We start from the raw sequence: 21,054 nt of genomic DNA, 5'->3' as shown, positions 1-21,054 counted from the left end.
TTACTTCCCACTTCTTCCACCTTTCCTGACCCACTGTGTTTAGTTATTTAGTAGCCGTTTACCTGGTGTAGTGTCGTTCATTTTTCATGTCTCTACCTCTATGCGGGGTAGTCCATATTTAATTCATTCGAACTGAATGCCAACTTTTCTTGTGGCTTCAGATGACTTACTGTAGTTGGCATAGTCTGCGCGTGAAACAACGGAATATACCATTTTTGACTGTTTTGATAATGGGGTTACTGTGGCCAGCTTTAGTCAGCGCTCGAAAGCACATGTTGCATGTTTGACTTCTTCATACATCCTGTCTCCACACAGCCCTCTTTTCAAAACGAGTGCATTTCTGGACGTCAATTAGGTGCTTCAGGAATGCTAAAGCAAGCTGTACGGCGAGTGAAGTGTGGTGTGCGAGTCTGAATTTGTACGCCCTCTCCAAGCTGTTTTCTTCGGAGCCCAGCTCCTGTCATGTTGCTTCCGCGAGGTGTTGCCGACGGCCAAAAGGGAAAATAAATTAGGTGATTGCTAACAGTACTGAGCCCCATTAACCGGCATATTTATAAAATCTTGTCGCGAACAGCCCGAGACGACGCACAAGCAAACAAGAACGTACAGTGCGCGCGGTATTCACCCTGCTGCACAGCGCGCATATGCGGGCGCCCGGACGGCTGACACACCAGTTGCTGGTGGCGCCCTCTGCGCTGCGGCGCCTCCGTCATCGCAAAAGCGGCCCCCCGCTCCCATGCATTTCGCGGCGCGGTCGACACACTGCCCAATCTTCTAGAGCACTATAGTATGGAGGAAGGAAAGTTGTTTCCTTCCTCCATGGTAAATAGCTGCCATTTCGTTGTTGCAACTGGGTTGCAGCAAACGGCGCTTTTGAAGCTGAAAATTGTCAACTATTCATTACTTTTTAGTAATTTTTGTGTTAATATATATAATTTAAAAAAATAAATTTCGAAAATAGTTGTGGCGAACCGCCAAGGTAGATGCGTAGATCCCTGGATGTTGGAACCAATGGAACCGCAAGGGTGGAAGCAATGCAACCGCTCCGAATCGGTCTGCTGCTAAAATGAGGTTGTTTGTGGTCCTAGGTGCGTTCTCAGCTTTCACTGCTTTCGCGCTTTCTTTTCGCGTTTGTTGAAAGTTCGTTTCGAAGCAGCGCAAATTCTAATCGAGAGAGTTGAACGACATCAGCAGTTGAGCTGAAGATTTCCGGCTCGTGGAGAAGCATGGTGAGCGCTTCCAACCTTTGCTTGTATTGTGCGAAGCAAAACCCTGTCTGCATGCCCAAGAGAAATCGTCAAAGTGGACGAGCGTGCGCGGTTTTAAACATGACCTGAATAGAGCAATGCGTTTACAGGCTCTCTTCGGCGTCCAGATTATTATTACGATGATAATGGCCAGCGTTCTTCAGAAGCTGTCCCCGCAGTATTCGATATCCAGGTGGATAATCTGCACAAGGTGAGTCACGCTTTCGCAAAGTACGTAAATATTTCCTGGGAGATTGAGGTATTTATTTTTGTTTTCTCTCTTTGTGCACCGGTCTCTCGATTTAAGTTAGTTTGGAGCAATCTTCTCTATACATTCTCATGCATGCATGTAAATTTAATTGCTTTTTTTTTTTTTTTTTTGCCACCTCACTGTGCTAGTGTAGTTGATCTGTGCTGTCGTGCAGATTGATACGGTATCTCCATCCATCGGACGAGGAGCTCAAGTCTCTCGCTGGGATTTCGGGGAAGGCCTTCAAAGGAAAAGGCAAAAAGGACAAGTGGAGGTATGCACTTTCCCTCTGCTTCCTGTGTGCATGTGGCACGGGGCGAGGGGCAGTGCTTTGATGTTCTGTCAGTATTTCAGCAAAACGAAAGCGTTACTTTTGCCGCGTGCAAACTGGAATGCCTATGCCTGGTAAGAAGTACACGGCCCGGGAGTTTTGTTTGCTTTTACTACCAGTCTCATCTCAACCCATGATATGAGTGTACAGCGAAGAAGGATGAAATACCTTTTCTGTGGCTTTCATCCTTTTGTGCTACACACTCATCTCATGGATCAGCGTTACCAACTAGTTTCCGCCCTTGCTCGTCTCAGTGTTGCTTGTAGCAAGGCACAGCAGTGTTGAGTGCAGTCATTGCTGCAACCTTAGGCATTTTCAGCGAAAGCAGCATCACTCCAATTAACCAGTGGCATATGCTTTTTTTATCTCTCTGGCAAGGCATCTATCCTGCGTTTCATCCGTAGTTGCTAAACAACACAAGAAAAGTTTTGGCATCAGAGAAAACAAGAAAAGATGGCAAGAGTGTTTCAAAGTTCCTTTTGTGTTCCTGCATTCATGTAAAATCCAAGAAATAGCTTGTGTTTTCAGAGTGCTTCAAAATGATTATCCTGTATAATTTAGGATGGGGCAGAAAGCCAGATAATATGAAATGAAGTGCCTGGCCATGTTGTGGAAACGTCTTTTACCCAGAGAGCCTTGAGGGGCATGGAACACAGTGCCTCTCACGTAAAGTGAGCGGTATGTGCAAAATGTTAAATACCATGCCATGATCTCGGAACTCCTGCTCATGTTCACAAGAAGAGAGGAACAGTAAAACACTCCTGTACACTTAATAATAATATTTGGTTCAAAGGAAAGTAGCAGTATCAGTCATACTTGTTCTGTAGACACCTGAACTGCGCCTAGAGGGAGGGAGGAAGATGGGAGTGAAAGCGGAAAGAGGAGCTGTAGTGGAGGGCTAGCTGCGGAGTAATTTTTGACCACCTGGGGATCTTTAACATGCACTGACATCGCACAGCACATGAACGTCATCGAAACGCAGCCGTCCGCGGTCGGGATCAAACCCGGGAACTCCGGTACAGTAGTCTGGCGTCTTACCACTGTACAACCGCGGCGAGGCAAACTTCCGTACACTTGTGGTCAAAAATTTATGAGGTGTGATACAAGTGAAAGACATTCAATGCTGTTTATATCATAGACAGTGTGGAATAGATATATAGAAGCTTGTTTACAAACTATTCAATGACCAATCAGTGTCATGCCATGTGCTTTGGATATGCAGATAAGTCGAATTCTTTGTCAAAGCTAACTAGATAATGTGATATAATTGTGGTATAATTCTGCAGTGAGAAGTCGGAACCGTAGCAGTGATGAGTTGTGAATTTTGCAACATGAATTCATCTGTAACATCTCTTCCGTTTGTAGTGAACCCAAGGGAGGAAGAAAACATAACCAAGTCCTCAGAATTTCTTGTGGAAGATGAGCTCAAGTTTTGTTCTCTCAGTATTGTGTGGCTTTTGTTGGCTGTGTTGAATGTTTCTTCCACTATAGGAAACACACTGCATAACTGAAGTGAGTGGTTGATGGGCAAAACTGATAATTTCACTGCAGTTTGCCTTATAGCTGATAAGATATGAGAGCAGCTCCTTTATCATTAGGGAATATGGGAGAGGCCCTGCAGTGTCCGGCTGGTGATGAATTTACAGCTCAATTTGTAGTCCCTTCAAGGCTTCTCTCAGAGACATGTTCACTGCTGCAGTGAACATGTCAAGCACATTTTATCAAATGCAGAGTCTGGTTAGCTACCAGAATAGCTTGTTACCTTTCTTCAGCATAGTTATTAACGATAAAAAGTTGCCCATCGGATGCTTTCCTACAGCTCTTACTAAGATATGGTACCTTATTGAGAAATTCTTTGCTGCCCATAGCACTGGAAGTGAGGCATGGGGTGTATTCACTGGAGGTTGTGTCTATTTGCTGCCCAATTCCCACATCCTCATACCGCATTTGTGATCCGGGTGCTTGGACTCTAGCTTAAAATCTTACACTGTTGACATTGAGACTATGGGTTTGAAGTAGTAGAGGTGTTTGATGTAGTAGAGGTGTTTGATGAGTAGTAGTAGTAGTAGAGGTGTTTATGGGTTAAGGGAAGGGTTGGTCGGGTCTTCAATTGGGACTTGGTTGGCTGAAGCCGCTGCCCGAGCTCTCTCAACCGAAGTCTTTTGTGCCGCAAGGTCAGAGCTGCCACCACCCACTCCACCCACATTGGGTTTTCTGTATGAGGTATGGCTTGGTTTTCTTTGCAAGACCATCAGTTCAGTTCAGGCGTTCAGTCGTGTCCGACTCTTCGTGACCCTATGGACCATGTCACGCCACGCTTTCCGGTCTCTCACTATCTTCTTAACATCACATAGCTTCATCTGCAATGCCTCGAGAATGCCGTCTAACCATCGCGTTCGCTGCCTACCCCTTCTCCGGCGACCCTCAACCTTTCCCATCATCAAATCTTTCTCCAGCGACTCCTCTCAGACCAAGACCATACAATGTGGTAAAGGTTTGCTTTTTGACCGCAAAACGGGAATTAGTTGAAAGAGTACCCGTGCTAACTGCGAGGACAGTGTTTGTAACCTCCTGGGGTGACACTCCTCTGTTTTATCGAGTCCTTTAGCGGGTGCCAGGAATGTTTTTCTCACAGGACGTCTTGCAGTATGTAGTGAGGGTGTGGTCATGTGAGGGGAGTGATGAGGGATCCCAGGAGAGGAATGCTCGGGCATGTGCAGTCGTTTCCCTCTACCCCTTGATCACCAGAATTACTCCTTTGTCTGAGTGTCCGGCTTGGGATTTTGCAGGCCAAGAGAGAAACCGGCCTCACATGTAGATTCTGTAGGCGTCTTGGATTGTGTTGTGTTGGGTGCATCCGCCATTTGTGCGGCGTCTGAATTTCTAGCAGTGAGCCCCGTATGGCCTAGGCGATAGGATAGGATAGGATAGGATAGGATAGGATAGGAAAGACGGTTATTGCTCAAGAAAAGTCTTGTGCTAGTAGCAGACGTGAAAGAAGAGGTCCATCTTCCTTTTCACAGGATCGGTGCCCCTATTCCAGGGCTTCGCTGAGATTCGCTGCTCGCTGGGCGTGCTGCATCAGACCTTGTTGGCAACCCAGATCGCCGCTGGAGAGCCGGCTCTCCCACTGTTTCGCACTCGGGTCTTTACGAAAGCTATCATTCTTACTGCATTCCCATGTGATTTGGTATAACGAGAATTTGCTGCCACACCATAGGCAGGCGTCCAGATATTGCGACGGGTAAATCTTGATAAGGATATGCAGGTTTGGGAATGTTCCTGTCTGCAGTCTTCGCCAGTACATTGCCTCTTGTTGATTTAGATCACGATGAGGCGACAGATAGCGAATTCGTACCCCCTTATCATCATCATCAGCCTGACTATACCCACTGCAGGGCGAAGGCCTCTCTCATATTTCTCCACTTAACCCGGTTCTGTGCTAGCTGCATCCACTTGACCCCCCACGAACTTCTTAACCTCATCCGCCCATCCAACTTTCTGCCGCCCCCTGCTACGCTTTCCTTCCCGTGGAATCCAGTTTGTTACCCTAAGCGACCATCGGTTATCCTCTCTTCGCACTACATGTCCTGCCCATGCCCATTTCTTCTTCTTAATTTCCACTAGAATGTCGGCAACTTGAGTTATTTCTCTGACCCACTCTGCACGCTTCCTATCTCTTAATGTTACCCCTACCATTTTTCGTTCCATAGCCCTCTGGGTTGTCCTCAACTTAAGTAGAACTCTCTTGGTTAGCCTCCACGTTTCAGCCCCATAGGTGAGTACAGGTAAGATGCAACTGTTGTATACTGTTGTTATAGTAGTTGAGAATATCTGAGTACGTAGGGCTGACTCGCTCGGGTAGATTGTCTGATTGGGAGGAAGCTCGGCTCGTATACTCTCTGGCTACCTCGCTGGCGCGTTCGTTCCCCGCTATGTCGGTGTGTCCTGGCACCCAGTAGATGTTGTATGCGACGTTTGGTGGGGTCGCGCTCTGGAGAAGCCCAAGCGTGGCGCGACCTATGCGGCCGTTCATGTAGTTACGGCATGCTTCTCTCGAATCTGTAAGAATGGTAAGGGACGTGTTGCTTCGATAACCGGCTACCACCGCTAGAGCAACAGCCAGCTCCTCCTCTTTGGTTACTGTGCAATCCCTGACTGAGGCGCTAGCTAATGAATCAATAGCTACCGCCACTGGGCTGTAATGTGAGCTTCCTGTATACGGAGCCGCGTCCGTGTATACCGTTGTGGATTTTGTAGCTAGATTTTGTTGTACATACTTCGCCCGGGCTGCCCTACGGGCCGCATGCAAATTGGGGTCCATGTTCCGGGGAAGGGAGCTAACCCTTAGTGTCTGGCGAATTGCGTCCAGTATGCTCGCAGTACGATTCTCGATTTCCGCAGTTTCACCTAGCCCCAGTCGCCTAAGAAGCGAGCGCCCCGTAGGAATCCGCTGGAGCCTGGCTATCTGCATGACCACTCGGGCGGCTTTGATCTCTTCGAAGGTGTTGTGAACTCCAAGAGCTAGTAGTTTTGTGTTGGAGGTGTTCATTGGTAAATGCAGGGCTGTCTGGTAAGCTTTGCGGATGATGATATCTGCACTTTCCACTTCTCCTTTGTTGAGGTTGAAGTATGGGAGGGCGTAACCCACGCGACTGAGCACCAGGCTGTGAACCAGGCGCAGGGTATCCCCCTCTCGCATGCCGCTCCGCTTCTGCGACACGCGCGGGATCATGCTGGCGACCTGAGTGGTCGATTGTTTGAGAAGGCCGAGCGTATGGCCGCATCGCTGGTTGTTCTGCTGCCACCTTCCCAGCCATCTTGTCTCGTTCGGGAATTAGCTGTTCTTCGAGGGAGACATTGAGGGACCCTTCCCTGTGTTTCCCTTTGTGGACTCGCAGGAGTTCGTATTTTTTTGTGCAGTAGGCGAGGCCTCGTGCACGGACATATTCTTCCACGCAGGTAGCCACTGCTTGCAGTCATTCTTATTTCTGGCCGAGCGACCCGGACGTAACCCAGACCGTGAAGTCGTCAGTGTACATAGTGTGCTGTATGCCTTTGATCTTCTCGAGTTGTCTCATGAGTCCGATCATAGCCACGTTGAAAAGTAGTGGTGAGACGACGGACCCTTGAGATGTGCCTTTGTTGGGGGTCGAGAATTTATTTCTGTGAAGGTCTCCGAGCCCAACCGTTGCAGTTCAGTTGGAGAGAAAGGCCTTCACATAGCTGTAAATCTTCTCGCCACAGTGGAGGTTGTCGAGTCCTTCCATTACAGCTGTGTGGCTAATGTTGTCAAAGGCCCCTTTGATGTTGAGGGCCATGACAGCGTTCTCACCTACGCTCGGGACGTTGGTGAGGACTTCCTCTTTGAGTTGTATGAGGACGTCCTGGGTGGAGAAGTGAGCTCGGAAGCCGAACATGCTGTTTGGGTACAGCTCTTCATCTTCCATGTAATTTTGGAGCCTCCGAGTAACGGCACGCTCGTAGAGCTTGCCTAAGCAGGAGGTGAGCGAGATAGGTCAGAGATTTTCGATCTGGAGTTTCTTACCCGGTTTTGGGATTATTACGACCTCTGCATGCTTTCACTCTTCAGGAACCGTTCCTGCGGCCCAGTGCCTGTTGAGGAAGGTGGTCAATTGGTCGACCGCCTCATCGCTGAGGTTGTGCATGAGTGCGTTCTGGATTTTGTCTGCACCCGCCGCAGTGTTGCATGTGCTTACCTTTATGGCAGTGAACACTTCTTCCCTGGTGATCGGCCTGTCTAGGTGGGTGTTCGGTCTCCCCAGGTATGGTTTTGCGTATGCCGCAGGCAAGCTCGTGCCATAGCATTTCTCTTTGACTTTATCTAGCAGTTCCTCTTCCGTACCCTTGAAGGTGTGGATGAGTCTGTGGATAGCTTTCCCGCTTTCGGCCCTGGTTTGGGTAGGGTCGATGAGGGCCTTGAGTATACGCCACGTTTTGGCCGTGGTGCCGTCCAGCGAGCTACTGAACTGCTGCCAGCTCTGCCTGGCCAGTTGGGTCGCATACTCCTCCGCTATCTTGAGCTTGAGTTTCCTGTTAAAGCACTGCTTCTTCCAGCGCCTGGTGAGCCCACGGCGTGCCTCCCATAGCCTGAGGAGCCGAGGGGTGTTTGCTCGGTGCGATCTACTTCCCGAGTGTACTACTTCTGGATGTCATCTATGGTCCTTGCAGAAGGCCGGCCAGTCGGTGATATTGGCCGTGCCGAGCTTGCGCTTGATGTTGGTGGCTGTTATCGTGGTCTTCAGGGTATAGTGGTCACTGCCTAGATTCTCCAGCAGATTCTCTTATGTTGCGTGTTTCGCCCCCTGACAAACGTTAAGTCCGGACACGTATGCGAGCAGACCGAATTGCCAAGGCGCGTGGGTTGAGTTTCGTCTGTTTAGAGGGTACATTGGATCGCTTCCGTCGCATCCTCGACCTTTATACCTTTCTGATTATTAGTGGGGTGTCCCCATTGCTGTTCGTGAGCATTAAAGTCGCCTGCAATGAGCAGCGTGTTGCTTTTAGTAAGTTTGCTGGCCCCTAGAAAGAGTTTATTAAAATTCGTGTCCCGCTGGCAAGGCGGGCTATAGAGGTTTACGAAAAAGACACTCTTTTCCTTATGCTTCTTTTTGAAACTAATTTCCGTCACTAAGTGCTCAATTTTGGTGTTGGGAATTGGGTCATGGGCTATGGTTACCAACTTTTTGCTGACCAGGGTTGCCAAGCGTCCGGTATCGTAGCACATATATCTCCTGAGTGTCGGTGTCGTGTTAGTCTCCTGTAAAGCTATTATATCGGGTGTCGAGTCTTGCATGTGGAAAAACTCCATTAGGCGAGTGACTGCCTCTGCCTGCAGCATCCTTGGAGTAGTTCTTGTCCATTGTCCTCATGGTATTCGCGGGTGCATATTGCATGATAGTTGCATGGTCTGCCCCTCCATTTTCATGGTATCTATTGCATGGCTCTTTAAGTGCTTGCCGTCTGGTGTTGGTACCAGAGAGGCGGAAAGTTTGCATTAGAAGCCTCTATGAGTCTGCCGATGGTGTTGCGGAGGAGCTGGTCAGTGGACACAGTGAGGGATAGGGCCCTTATAATGCCGTTTTATATGTCATGCAGGGTATGTATGGTGTTGAGGTCGCTGTTCCATAGCTTGAGGTATGGAGTTACGTAGGTTATGCGGCTGCGATAAAGGCCTGAATGCCATTCTTCTTGATTGTAATATGCAAGGTCATTCTGCTGACTTGGTCACACGTCTGGAGCTTAGCAATAGCTGTTGCATTGACCCCTTTATCGTTGAAGCCTAGGGTGCAAATAGTGTGGAAAGGGTGAATCGTGGGTTTTAATTTGGATCGATTCGTTGCTGCTGCGGGTGCGCAAGACTAGAAGTTCTGACTTGGTAGAAGAACAGTTATACTAGTTCTTCACAATGTTGCATCCTCAATCTTTCATGTATTGCCTCTTGTTGCCCAAATGTCATCTGCCTATGGCATTGCGTCGATCTGGTAGGTGCAACAGGGCCAGGTTAAAAAGAAGCGGGGAGAGTACCACCCATTCTGACTTGCCCATGTGGATGTGGTTGGATCACCCACTCTGATGTGTGCAAGAATTTCTCCGCAGTGCATGCTTTCAAGGTTGTCCAAGGTTTTGGAGTGCCTGACATTATCAAATGCTCCCTTTGAGTCAAGCGGCAGTCTGTCACTCAAGCCTCGTTTACGGGATGAGACCTCATATTTGAGTTGTAGCAGAACATCGTGGGCTGATAGGTGGCTTCGGAAATCAAACATACTGTAGGGCAGCAGGTTGTTGTCTTCAAGGTACAGGAAAGATGGAGTTTTACAGGTTTCTACATGAGCTTACCCGTGCATAAACTGAGGAATATCAGGTAGAGATTAACGGCGCTAATTCACTGCCGGGTTTGGCAATGAAGCGCATGTCTACTGTCCTCCATTCTTGCAGTAGCATCCCGGACGACCAACGCTCGTTGATAGTTGATGCGTGTTTTGCTGTTAAGATTAGCAAGGAGATCTCCAATCATGTTGTGGCCTGGGGCATTATCATGAGTGCAGCTTGTTTTTGCCAATGTCAAGATCTGGGTTCATACTTGAGTTTGCGTCATTATGTCGCCATCTCCTCGAGTCATCTGAATGCCGTTACCACTTCCGGCATTTCCACCAGTCAGATGACTCGGTGAGATAGCTACACTCCCAATAACAGTGTAAACCCTTGATTGTTGGTGCCTCCGTATTTTGTGGTGGGTCAGGGTTTTGGGTTCCACAGAGGTAGGTATCGGTGTCCGTTAACTGCTCATCTGCCCTTTGAATCTGCGGAGGGCCTTTGCTAGGTTTCGCCAGAATTTATAAAGCATTTGAGGAGGTTCTAGGTTGATTTGGTGCTGAGGCTGCCATTAAGTTAGGCATTTAGTGAAGCAGTCCAAGCCATGGGAATCCACCGCGGAGTGCGTTGTGAAAGCATGCGGTAGGCAGTCTCTTCCACCTGGTGGTCGCCTGCAACAGTGAAGCTCAACCTTTTAGGCACCGCAACGGTTTCGTGGACAGCAGGGAAGAGTTCCTGGTCCCCAGGAGCCTGCCCGTGGTGCTAGAACCGGCGCCTATCACGGCAGGGGAGGCCCTGCAGCTACGCTTCTACACTGACTACCAGTGGTTGATGGACTTTGCAGTGCACGCAGTCGCCGTGTATGCCCTCACCGAGGCCTACACGCACTTTTTCCCGGGACGCGAAGAGGTCAACCTCAGCCTTGTCTGGTGTCTCCTGGTGCTGGGATTTGCCATGTATCCTTTGCCCCCCCCCCCCTTCTACACAGAAACTCAGCTATGTGGTATTTCAGTGCATTGCAAGCAGTACGTGCTAGGTTAGAGTACAAAACTGGGCATAGTAAAAGAGTGTGGAGTGCTCGTGATATCAGTAACTTTGCATATCATTCCAGTTTCAACTGCAACAGATGAACAGTGGCTGGCATTACATATAAAAAAAATGACTGATTTATTATTTTAAGTCACTTATGATGCCCTGCATCAGTAGGCGGGATTACAGCATTGTGCAGCTGAAGCCAAAACAGAATAAGCTTATTATGGGGACATTTAGCTCCGCCCATAAGGTGTTCACACGCAGACACTTTTCTTTGTTCATAACGGCATGGTTCACCACAACACAGTAATTGCCCACGAAATCAAACGAACACACACTTTGTGCCGCTCGTGCTGTTGGAGGTGGCCACCACATTGCCGTGCCACCTGGCAACTTGGGATTTCTTGCTGACACCGTTTTGCTGGAATGTAAAATATTGCCAGCTCTAGGTGAAGGGCGGGTGGTGGTAGTTACAAAGGAAGAACATGCAACAAATAAGAATGTGCATCCCATGTCGGTAACATTCAAGTGGCCTCAAAGGTACCACACGAGAGTTTCAGCGGAGTAGGCATCAAATGACCTAATTGTCACTATGCTCAGAGATAGGCTTGGAGCGTTGATGCAAAGCCAATAAGTGAAGCGCTTCCTTCTAATCACAAATGCTGTGCATTTTGCGTGCCACTTGTTTTAGGCGTGCTATGCACACAATTGTGCACCAAGCAGGCTCAGTCTTTTGCTGTGAATTGTTTGTCATCAGGTCACATCTTTCCAGTGAATGCGAAAAATATTATTCACCATCATCATCACCATCACCACCACCACCACCACCACCACCACCACCACCACCACCACCATCAGCAGCAGCAGCAGCAGCAGCAGCGGCGGCGGCGGCGGCGGCGGCGGCGGCGGCGGCAGATTTCTCCAATTAACCCAGTAGCTGCATCCACTTGACCCCTGCCCTGCGAACTTCTTAACCGCATCCACCCACCTAAATTTCTGCTCCATTGGTTATCCTCTCTTCGCAGTACATGTCCTGCCCATGCCCATTTCTTCTTAATTTCCACTAGAATGTCAGTAACTTGAGTTATTTCTCTAACCCACTCTGCACGCTTCCTATCTCGTAATGTTACTCCTACCATTTTTTGTTCCATAGTCCTCTGAGTTGTCCTCAACTTAAGTAGAACCCTCTTGGTTAGCCTCCATAATTCAGCCCCATAGGTGAGTACAGGTAAGATGCAACTGTTGTATACTTTCCTCTTGAGCGATACCGCCAAGCTGCTAGTCATAATCTGCGAGTGCTTGCCAAATGCGCTCCATCCCAATCTTATTCTTCTTGTTATTTCCTTTTCATGGTCCGGATCTATGGTTACTACCTGTCCTAAGTAGACATATTCGCCTACAACTTCCAGTATTTCGCTACCTAATGTAAACTGCTGTTCCTTCCCGAGGCTGTTGAACATTACCTTAGTCTTCTGCATTTTGATTTTCAAGCCTACCTTTCTAGTTTTCCTGTCTAGGTCATCAATCATTATTTGCAGTTCATCCCCCGAGTTGCTTAGCAAGGCAATGTCATCAGCAAATCGCAGATTACTGAGGTATTCTCCATCTACCCTTATCCCTAACTGCTCCCATTCCAAGTCTCTGAATACTTCCTCTAAACAAGCTGTGAATAGTACTGGGGAGATTGTGTCTCCTTGCCTAACACTTTTCTTTATGGGAATTTTGTTACTTTCTTTATGCAGAACTATGGTTGCTGTGCAGCCACTATATATATCTTCCAGCACTTTCACGTACGGCTCGTCTACCCCCTGATTTCGCAATGCCTGCATCACCGCCGAGGTTCAACTGAGTAAAATGCTTTTTTGTAAACAGTGAATGCTATGTATAAGGGCTGATTATATTCCGAGCATTTTTCTATCGCCTGATTGATGGTATGGATATGATCGATAGTAGAGTACCGTTTCCGAAACCCTGCTTGATCCTTTGCTTGATTGCAGTCTAAGGTTGTCCTGATTCTATTAGCGATTACCTTAGTAAATACCTTATACGTAACAGACAGTAAGCTGATTGGTCTGTAATTTTTAGGTCCTTAGAGTCCCCTTTCTTGTGAATGAGGATAATGATTGCATTCTTCCATGGTTCCGGTACCGTCGATGACACCAGGCACTGCGTATACAGGGTGGCCAGCTTTTATAGCACGATATCCCCCCCGTCCTTCAGCAAATCTGTAGTTATCTGATCCTCTCCAGCTGATTTCCCCCTTTTCATAGTTTCTAGTGCTTTCTTGACCTCGTCCTTCGTCACTGGTGGAACGTCTGACTGTTTTTTCCTAACGCCAATCACATTACGATCCTGACTACTTCGGCTACTGTAGAGATTTGTATAGAACTCCTCGGCTACTTTGACTATCTTGTCCATATTTGTGATGATGTTGCCTGCCTTGTCCCTTATCGCATACATATTGTTTTTGCCTATGCCCAATTTCTTTTTTACCGCTTTAAGGCTTCCCCCACTCTTTACAGCATGCTCAATTTTCTCCATGTTATACTTCCTTATATCGGCCACCTTGCGCTTATTGATCAGCTTTGATATCTCGGCCAATTCTGTCTGGTCTGTTGGATTGGAAGCTTTCATATTCTGGCGTTTCTTAATCAAATCTTTCGTCTCCTTAGACAGCTTACCAGTATCCACTCTAACTATCCTACCACCTACTTCTACAGCGCACTCGGTAATGATAACTCTGAAATTATTGTTCATTTTGTTGCGATCTACCGATTCTGCAGGACTTGATACTTCTCTGCTTCCGTCGGTGTCTGATGAGCGTTTTCGGATCTGGTCGACATGACGTCGAACGACTCCGTCCTCAGTAGCCACAGTGACTAGACGGGCACCACTCGTCGATTTCACTTTGCCTGGTGTCCACTTTTCTCCTACGCCGTAGTTACGCACGTAGACTGCGTCTCCCGGGGTGAAGTACCAACTGGCGGAATCAGTCTCTGAATGCTTGGGCATTTCCGTAGTTCCTGGGAGGAAAACACATATCTAATTTTGTACGCAAACGGTATCCCAGAAGAAGTTCGGACGGAGTAGAGCCTGAAGCTTGTGGCGAATTTCTGTAGTTACAAAGAATTCTCGCCAGAGCAGTTGTCAACTCCACGCCCGGCATTTTCTTCAAGCCCTCTTTGACTGTTCTTACGGCCCGTTCGCAAGACCATTGCTCTGGGGGTGATAAGGCGGGGTACGAATATGCTCGATTCCATTTTTCTGTAGGAATACCGCAAACTCTAACCCAGTAAAGGGTTACCCCGTTGTCGGTAACAATGGTGCGGGGCAATCCAAACCTGCTAAACAAGGTTCTCATGCAATCGGCAGTGGCTTTAGCGGTTGCTCGAGATACTGGAATGGCTTCTATCCAATTGCTGTGTGCATCGACAATTACCAACAACATTTTGTTTCCAATAGGCCCTGCATAGTCTGCATGCAGCCGTGGCCACCTCTCTCTTGAAATCGGCCAGCTGACAGGATTCCTAGGGGGCATGGGCAAAGCCTGCACACAGCTTCGACAATTCGAGACCAATCTACAAATGTCTTGATCTAAACCGGGCCACCAAAACTTAGCCCTCGCCCTTGTCTTCATGGTTGACGCACCCTGATGAGACTCGTGTAGCATCGTCAACAGTTTCTCACGCGCCGCACTTGGTATCACCACACGATGCCCTCAGTACAACAGCCCCTTCTCCACAGACAACTCACGTCTCCACAGACAACTCACGTCTCCTTTTCTGGAATTCCGCCACTTCCCTGCTGTCACCTTCTACGACGGAGGGCCATCCGTTAGTCACGTACCTGCATATCTCTTGTAAAAGCCCGTCAGCTGCTGTGAGCGCTTGAATCTGTTGGTGGGAAACCGCTGGTTGGTCCCATTCGTCGATTATAAGCACCATTTCCGACAGATCTTCTGTTTCCGCTTGCGGCTCCGGCAGCGATTGAGGCAAACGGCTTAGAGCGTCAGAAATTAGCATCTGTTTTCCAGGTTTACAAATGAGCTTGTACTTGTATGCCCCTAGCAAAAGCGCCCAGCGCTGAATTCGGGCGGCAGCCATGACAGAAGTTTGACAATCCTGTCGAAGTAGACCTAATAAGGGGCGGTGGTCCGTTACAAGCGCGAACTCCCGTCCCAACAGGTAATCGCGAAACCGTGTCACGCCAAACACCAGGGCTAAAGCCTCTCGCTCAATTTGGGAGTAGTTTCTCTCAGCTGAGGTAAGCGTCCGTGATCGGAAGCCAATTGGCTTGTCTTCACCATTTATTCGGTGGAAAAGGGCAGCACCGACACCGTAAGGTGAAGCATCGCATTCCAACATCAACTCTAGCTGCGGATTAAAGTATGTTAGCACTGGGGCTGAACACAAAGCATCCTTGGCCTTCTTAAATGCCGCGTCTTCTTTTTTGTGCCAAACCCATTTTGCACCTTTTTCAAGAAGGCTGTACAGGGGTGCAAGCATAGTGGAAAGATTTGGCAAAAACTTGTAAAATGTAACCATTCCCACAAAGGATCGCAACTCGGCAACATTTCGCGGTAAAGGGGCTAGCCTGATTGCATCCACGTGCTTCTCGAGGGGGTGTAGCCCTTCAACATCAATACGATGACCAAGATACGTCACCGATTGTTCGCCAAACTTGCACTTGTCATAACGAAGTTTGATACCGTTCTCGCGGAAACACTGTAGCACCGCTTGCAGATTTGCGTTATCAGCATCGCTGCTCTCGGCTACCAGGACATCGTCTAGATAAGCCTGAGTCCCTTTTAGTCCTTGCAGCACCGATTCAATCTTTCGTTGGAATATCGCTGGCGCTGATGCGATGCCAAACGGTAACCTGCTGTAGCAAAAGAGCCCCTTGTGTGTGTTTATCACTGCTAATTTCCGCGAGTCTTCATCTAGCTCAACCTGATTGTAAGCATCGCGAAGGTCTAAAGTACTGAATTTTTTCCCTCCACATAGATTTGCAAAAATGTCGTCTATGACAGGCAAGGGGTACTCCTCAACCTCGCACACAGGGTTTAATGTAATCTTAAAGTCCCCGCAAATGCGCACTGTTCCGTCCTTCTTCAAGACTGGCACGATGGGCGTTGCCCATTCAGAATGAGGAACTGGTGATATTATGCCAGCCGAGACTAATCTGTCAAGCTCTTTAGACACTTTATCACAAAGTGCAAAAGAAATTTTCCTTGCCTTAAAGAACTTGGGGTTTGCTCCGGCCTTGATGTGCAGTCGGGCTGGCGGATCTTTCATGAGACCAGCGCCTTCAGTGAACAGGTCGCAGTTTTGCTGGAGCAGCATCGGCACATCCTCCCAGGCTTGCTTTGATACGGAAGGCTTCGAATACATGGTCAGCACCTGAATGCGTTCGTCTGTCAATTTTTTCAGCAGGTCCCGACCGCAAAGACTGGGGCCATTGCAGTCTAAAACCGTCAGACTGCATTGTACTGTGGTACCTTCATAGGAAACTGGCATGGTCAGTGTACCGAGGAGTGGCAACTTTCCGAGATAGCATGAAAGCTGTACTTCCGACTTTTGCAGCTGCGGCCATTGATGGGAGTGCACTTTAAATGCTTTTGGGAATGACGCAAACAGGGGAGCTGGTATCAATATCCATCATTATTTCGATGCCATTCCATGCAAACAATTTTCTGATGGGGGGTATAAGAGAGCGCGTGGTGGTCAAGGACCAGATTTGGGACGCGCTACTATCACTCTCTTCGGTTTCTGGCGTCTGTGCTGTTAGTGCTAGCGTCCTGCTTGTCTCATTTGCCGCACACATTCGCGCTAAATGCCCTGGCCGTGCACACTTAAAACATTTGCGCTTGATTAGTCGACAAGCCTTTGTATTATGACCATGCTTACCGCAACATTTGCATTGTTGCACGCCCTGTGACTTCGTGCGCGATTCGTATTGGCCAGAGAGCTTTAGCAATCTCGCTTGTTCTTGGTCAGTAATAATCCCTTGCGAATCGGGTTCAGTGCTCTCTGCGGCGAGGGCAAGAGCCTAGCTTCTTCGAGATTCAGATTTTTCTTCGCTAACAGCTGCTTCTGCAGATTCTCGGATCTGACACCACACACAATACGGTCCCTTATCATTCTGTCTAGCATCGTTCCAAAATTGCAATTGTGTGCCATCTGCCGTATTGCCACAATGAATGCATGTACAGATTCCCCTTCTTACTGGCAGCAATGAAAGAACTTCAGAGATTTCATTCGGTACCGGGTCGTAGTAGCTGCTTAGCATCTCCACAACTTCTTTGTAGGTGAGGTTGTTAGGCTTTCGCGGTGCTACCTTCACGTTCAAAATTTCTATTGTCCTTGTTCCAAGCGCCGCTACCAGCAGGGCTCTTTTCTTAGCATCGTCAATCAGATCATTCGCTTCGAAATAAGCTTGAACCTTGACAAGGTACGGCTGCCACTTATCTTTTTCGTCTTCGAATTCCGGTAGCCTGTGTGCCATGGCTGATCCTTGGCGGTGGGTTCCTTCTGCGTGACTGTCGTGCTTGGGCGTATTGCTGGTTTCCTTGCTGCAGCAGAATCCTCGTCGCCACTGTTGCGATCTACCGGCCAAAGGCCGGCAGCTACGCGATGAAAACCAGGCAAATTCGCAGAGCGAAAAGACGACGCTTTATTTCCGGCTCGGAAATATATAGAGAAGGAAAGAAAGGAGGGGAAGAAGGAAAGAGGGACTATCTACGCATGCGCTGGTTATCTGCAGCATTGTTGTCAGCAGCACATTTTTTCTAGGGTAATGTCGCCATACTCTGTTAGAGCTGAATATCTATTCTGTAGCAAGATCCTGAACTCTTCTGCCCTCCCCCTCACCGCTAATTCGTTGATGGGTTTCTTTCTTACTAATCTATTGCGTTCTTCTCTGCAGATTTAGGCTAATTCGGGACCGCACCATCCTGTGGTCACTGCATCGCACTTTCCTGATTACCCCTACATCTTGCATAATGGCGGGGGTTGAACACAGTATGAAGTCAATTTCATTTTTAGTCTCCCCGTTTGGACTTTTCCATGTCCATTTCCGGTTCTTCCGTTTGCTGAAGAAAGTATTCATGATTCTTAAGTTATTTCGCTCTGCAAACTCAACTAGTAACTCCCCCTTGCTATTCCTAAAGCCAATGCCATAGTCACCTACTGCCTGGTCTCCTGCCTGCTTTTTCCCTACCTTGGCATTGAAGTCGCCCATTAGTACAGTATACTGCGTCGTTACTTTTCGCATTGCCGATTCTACATCTTCCTAGAAGCTTTCAACTGCCTGGTCATCATAACTACATGTGGGTGCATAGGCCTGTACAACCTTCAGTTTATACCGCTTATTAAGCCTAATTACGATGCTTGCCACCCTCTCATTAATACTATAAAATTCATCTACTCGCTATATACGTATTGACAAGGAAACCTACTCCTAGTTCTCGCCTCTCCGGTAAACCTCGATAACACAGTACATGCCCATCCTTCAGTACAGTATATGCCTCATTCGGCCTCCTAGCCTCACTAAGCCCTATGACATCCCATTTCATACCCTCTAGTTCCTCTAACAGCACTGCTAAACTAGCTTCACTAGCTAGGGTTCTAGCGTTAAACGTTGCCAGGGTCAGTTTCCAACTGGAAACTGATACCGTTTATTAAGCCTATTTACGATGCCTGCTATCCTCTCATTAATACTATAGAAGTCATCTATATTACCTGCTATATACTTATTGTCAAGGAAACCTACTCACCATTGTTATGCAATCATAGTGTCACAAGTTCATTTTTCAAATGGAATGTGCACAATCCTTCAAGGGTTTGTCTTACAAGTTTTTGATTTTTTCTGTTTGCTTCAGTTATGACATTTCTACGAAATTTTGCACAAATTAACGAAATATTTTTCTCAATGCCTGAATAATTTGAGTATTCTTTTCTATTAAACAAAACATGGGGTTTAAAGGGCAGCTCATATGGTGCAACTTGCAGGTGTTCTTGGGCTGGCAATTAAAACAGCTTTCAGGCTTCTGTGCTGTGCCATGGGCATGATGATGTCATGTGCAGCACTGGTATAATTCCAACTTCGAAAAAAGTCTTGGAAGCATTGTTTACGAAGACAGTTATTGCCATTTGTGACATTATGCATTTTTCTCTTTTGGCATCGTGAAATTGTAGCATCTGAACAGGTTAGGAGCAGAGAAGTGAGTTGGCAAAGATGAATAGCATGGCTGTAAAAGTTTGGCAAGCAGTGTCATCTTCTACTGTACCAGCAAATTTAGCCATTCATTCCCATGGTTAGAGAACCCTGGATCATTGAGAAGTTCCCTTATGCATGTTTGAAGCAGTAAGGCCATTTTCAGCTCTGCTAGTTTAGCCATTTTGTGGTAATTATTCCTTGACCATTGACCAGCAAGGTGCTCTTCTCGCTCACTGCCCTCTACTTCCGTGGGGAGGAGCCAGCTGGGGAACGATCGCTCTGTCTCGTCTCGGGCTTCACCTTTTTTGTCTTTGCCATGGTGGTCCTCATCGCCGATGAAGACTTCCTCGAGTTTGGTCTTCATGAAGGTAATAAATTCTGCTAATGGCGCTCCTTTCCAAACGCTTGTGTGGCGGTATACTATTTTTGGTCAACTTTACTAATGCCCTGGAATCGGGTAAGAACAGATTGAAATTATTTGTTAATCATTCTTATTTTTGGAGCATTTCTGCACTAAAAGCAGAAATAAACTTGCTGTCTAGCCTCGAGACTTAGAATGGTGCATCTTAACCATATTCATAAATTTTTCTATTCTTTGCCCTCTTATGAGCCATACATAAAAAGAACTCCACAACCGCACAGCCTGCCCACACCAAAATGCTTCCCAATTTGTTCCTCAGTTAGTTTTGGTGCTGGTTGCGAGATAAGCACCAGCACTCCCAGCACAAAGCTCACGGAAGGTGCAAATCGTGAATTAAAGAAGAAATTGTGAATCCATTTTGTTCCCTTATCTGAAATACTCTCTCCTTCACAGCTGAGGATTTAGAGCAATATGTAAAAAGTTTGTGCCCACTAACAATAAAAAACTAAGAGGGGATAGTGACTCCAGGCAATGTTTACCTGATTTAAATTGGGGAGAACACTTTGGTTTGTTTTAATCTTGGTCCGTCTTAGCTGGCACACCCTGCAGATTTTGCGGAATCAGTCGGACCTTATTTGCTGCCTGCTCACTTGGCAGTGAAGAATGGTATTTTTTCTTCTTATTTCATTATTCAGTGCAGGGTTAAAGTTTTGCCCGACTATGTCATACAGCTGCGCGTGATGATTATTGGCGAGCTACAGCATAGAGCTCTTCAATTGTATTCACTGCTGCATGTGCACTGAATAAGAAAAAAGGGCACTTTTGTTTTAGCCTCAAAGCCAGCTTAGAAGAAAAGGTGAATCACTTGACCTGTTTAGTGATTTTGTTTGTGCTTTGTTCTTTCTCTTTACAGCGTACCAAAGCTTCAATGAAAGTTCTCATCAATTCTTACAAAACCAAGGGCTCACTTCAAGGTGAGGCTTTTTTCTTTCTATGGAGGATCATTTGCATAGGAATGTGCAAATATTTGAATATATTCAATTCATGTTTCTATCCTCTAAACCAAATACACTGAAACTTTTCAAATTCACCCGCAGTCTCACCGTACTGCACACTTTGCCGCAATACTTGACTGCATGCAGTGAAGCATTCTCAAAACATTTTGCGTTTCTGGGGCACTGAAGAACACCTGAGGCTAGCTCTTGTGGTATGCCACAAGCTTCCTGTTTCCCTGAGATAATGAAGAGAAAAGAGTGACAGGAACTCCTTGGCGATATGCCCTTTCTTTATTTGGAAGGGGGGGGGCTTGTAGTTTGCAGTTTTGCTGGGAGAGAAGGAAGATAGGAAGGGGCTCGCTACTTAAAGCATGCAGTTTTTATTTTTATTTTTTTCAGAGCAGGCAGCTTACTGTTTAAGGTGATCAATTCCACAACAGTTTTGTTAGAAGTCGTGAATAAAATTTTCTCTAGGAATTTTTATTAAGAAAGAGAGAAATCGATTTAATGAAATTAAAATGGAGAGATCATTTTCACATATCTTTGTCTCAGATGCAGCGGAATATTTCTGTAGTGGAGGATATCTATAGGTTGAGTGTGTTTTGAATGCCAGTAAATAGTTGCCTTAATAGTTGCTTTAGTCACATACCAGGCTGGCATATTATAAAGTTAAAGAAATGTTGGTTTCTTCACATTTACAGGATGTTGAGAGCTGTACCATTACTCTATGATGTGCCATATTTACTCACCTATAACCCGCATCAAAATGTGAAAAAATATTACGG

General features: G+C 47.1%; 1 protein-coding gene across 2 annotated transcripts in view; it reads left to right on the top strand.

The window, feature by feature from the left end:
* Positions 1 to 892: 892 nt before the first annotated feature.
* LOC146187523 (transmembrane protein 161B-like) overlaps positions 893 to 21,054 on the top strand; it is an 86,570-nt gene continuing 66,408 nt past the window's right edge. The window contains exons 1-6 of one of the 2 annotated variants that reach the window (XM_084607732.1): positions 893 to 1,229; positions 1,358 to 1,458; positions 1,673 to 1,771; positions 10,363 to 10,620; positions 19,127 to 19,281; positions 20,188 to 20,248. In XM_084607732.1, the coding sequence (XP_084463858.1) occupies positions 1,227 to 1,229; positions 1,358 to 1,458; positions 1,673 to 1,771; positions 10,363 to 10,620; positions 19,127 to 19,281; positions 20,188 to 20,248 (677 nt within the window). In that variant the 5' untranslated portion in view covers positions 893 to 1,226. The remainder of the gene's footprint in view (positions 1,230 to 1,357; positions 1,459 to 1,672; positions 1,772 to 10,362; positions 10,621 to 19,126; positions 19,282 to 20,187; positions 20,249 to 21,054) is intronic. The other variant, XM_084607733.1, reaches the window with a different exon arrangement.

This window comes from Amblyomma maculatum, chromosome 6, assembly GCF_055883805.1.
Source record: "Amblyomma maculatum isolate TAMU_Amacu chromosome 6, ASM5588380v1, whole genome shotgun sequence".
Taxonomy (NCBI): Eukaryota; Metazoa; Arthropoda; class Arachnida; order Ixodida; family Ixodidae; genus Amblyomma; species Amblyomma maculatum.
This window is presented reverse-complemented; position numbering and strand designations above follow the sequence as displayed.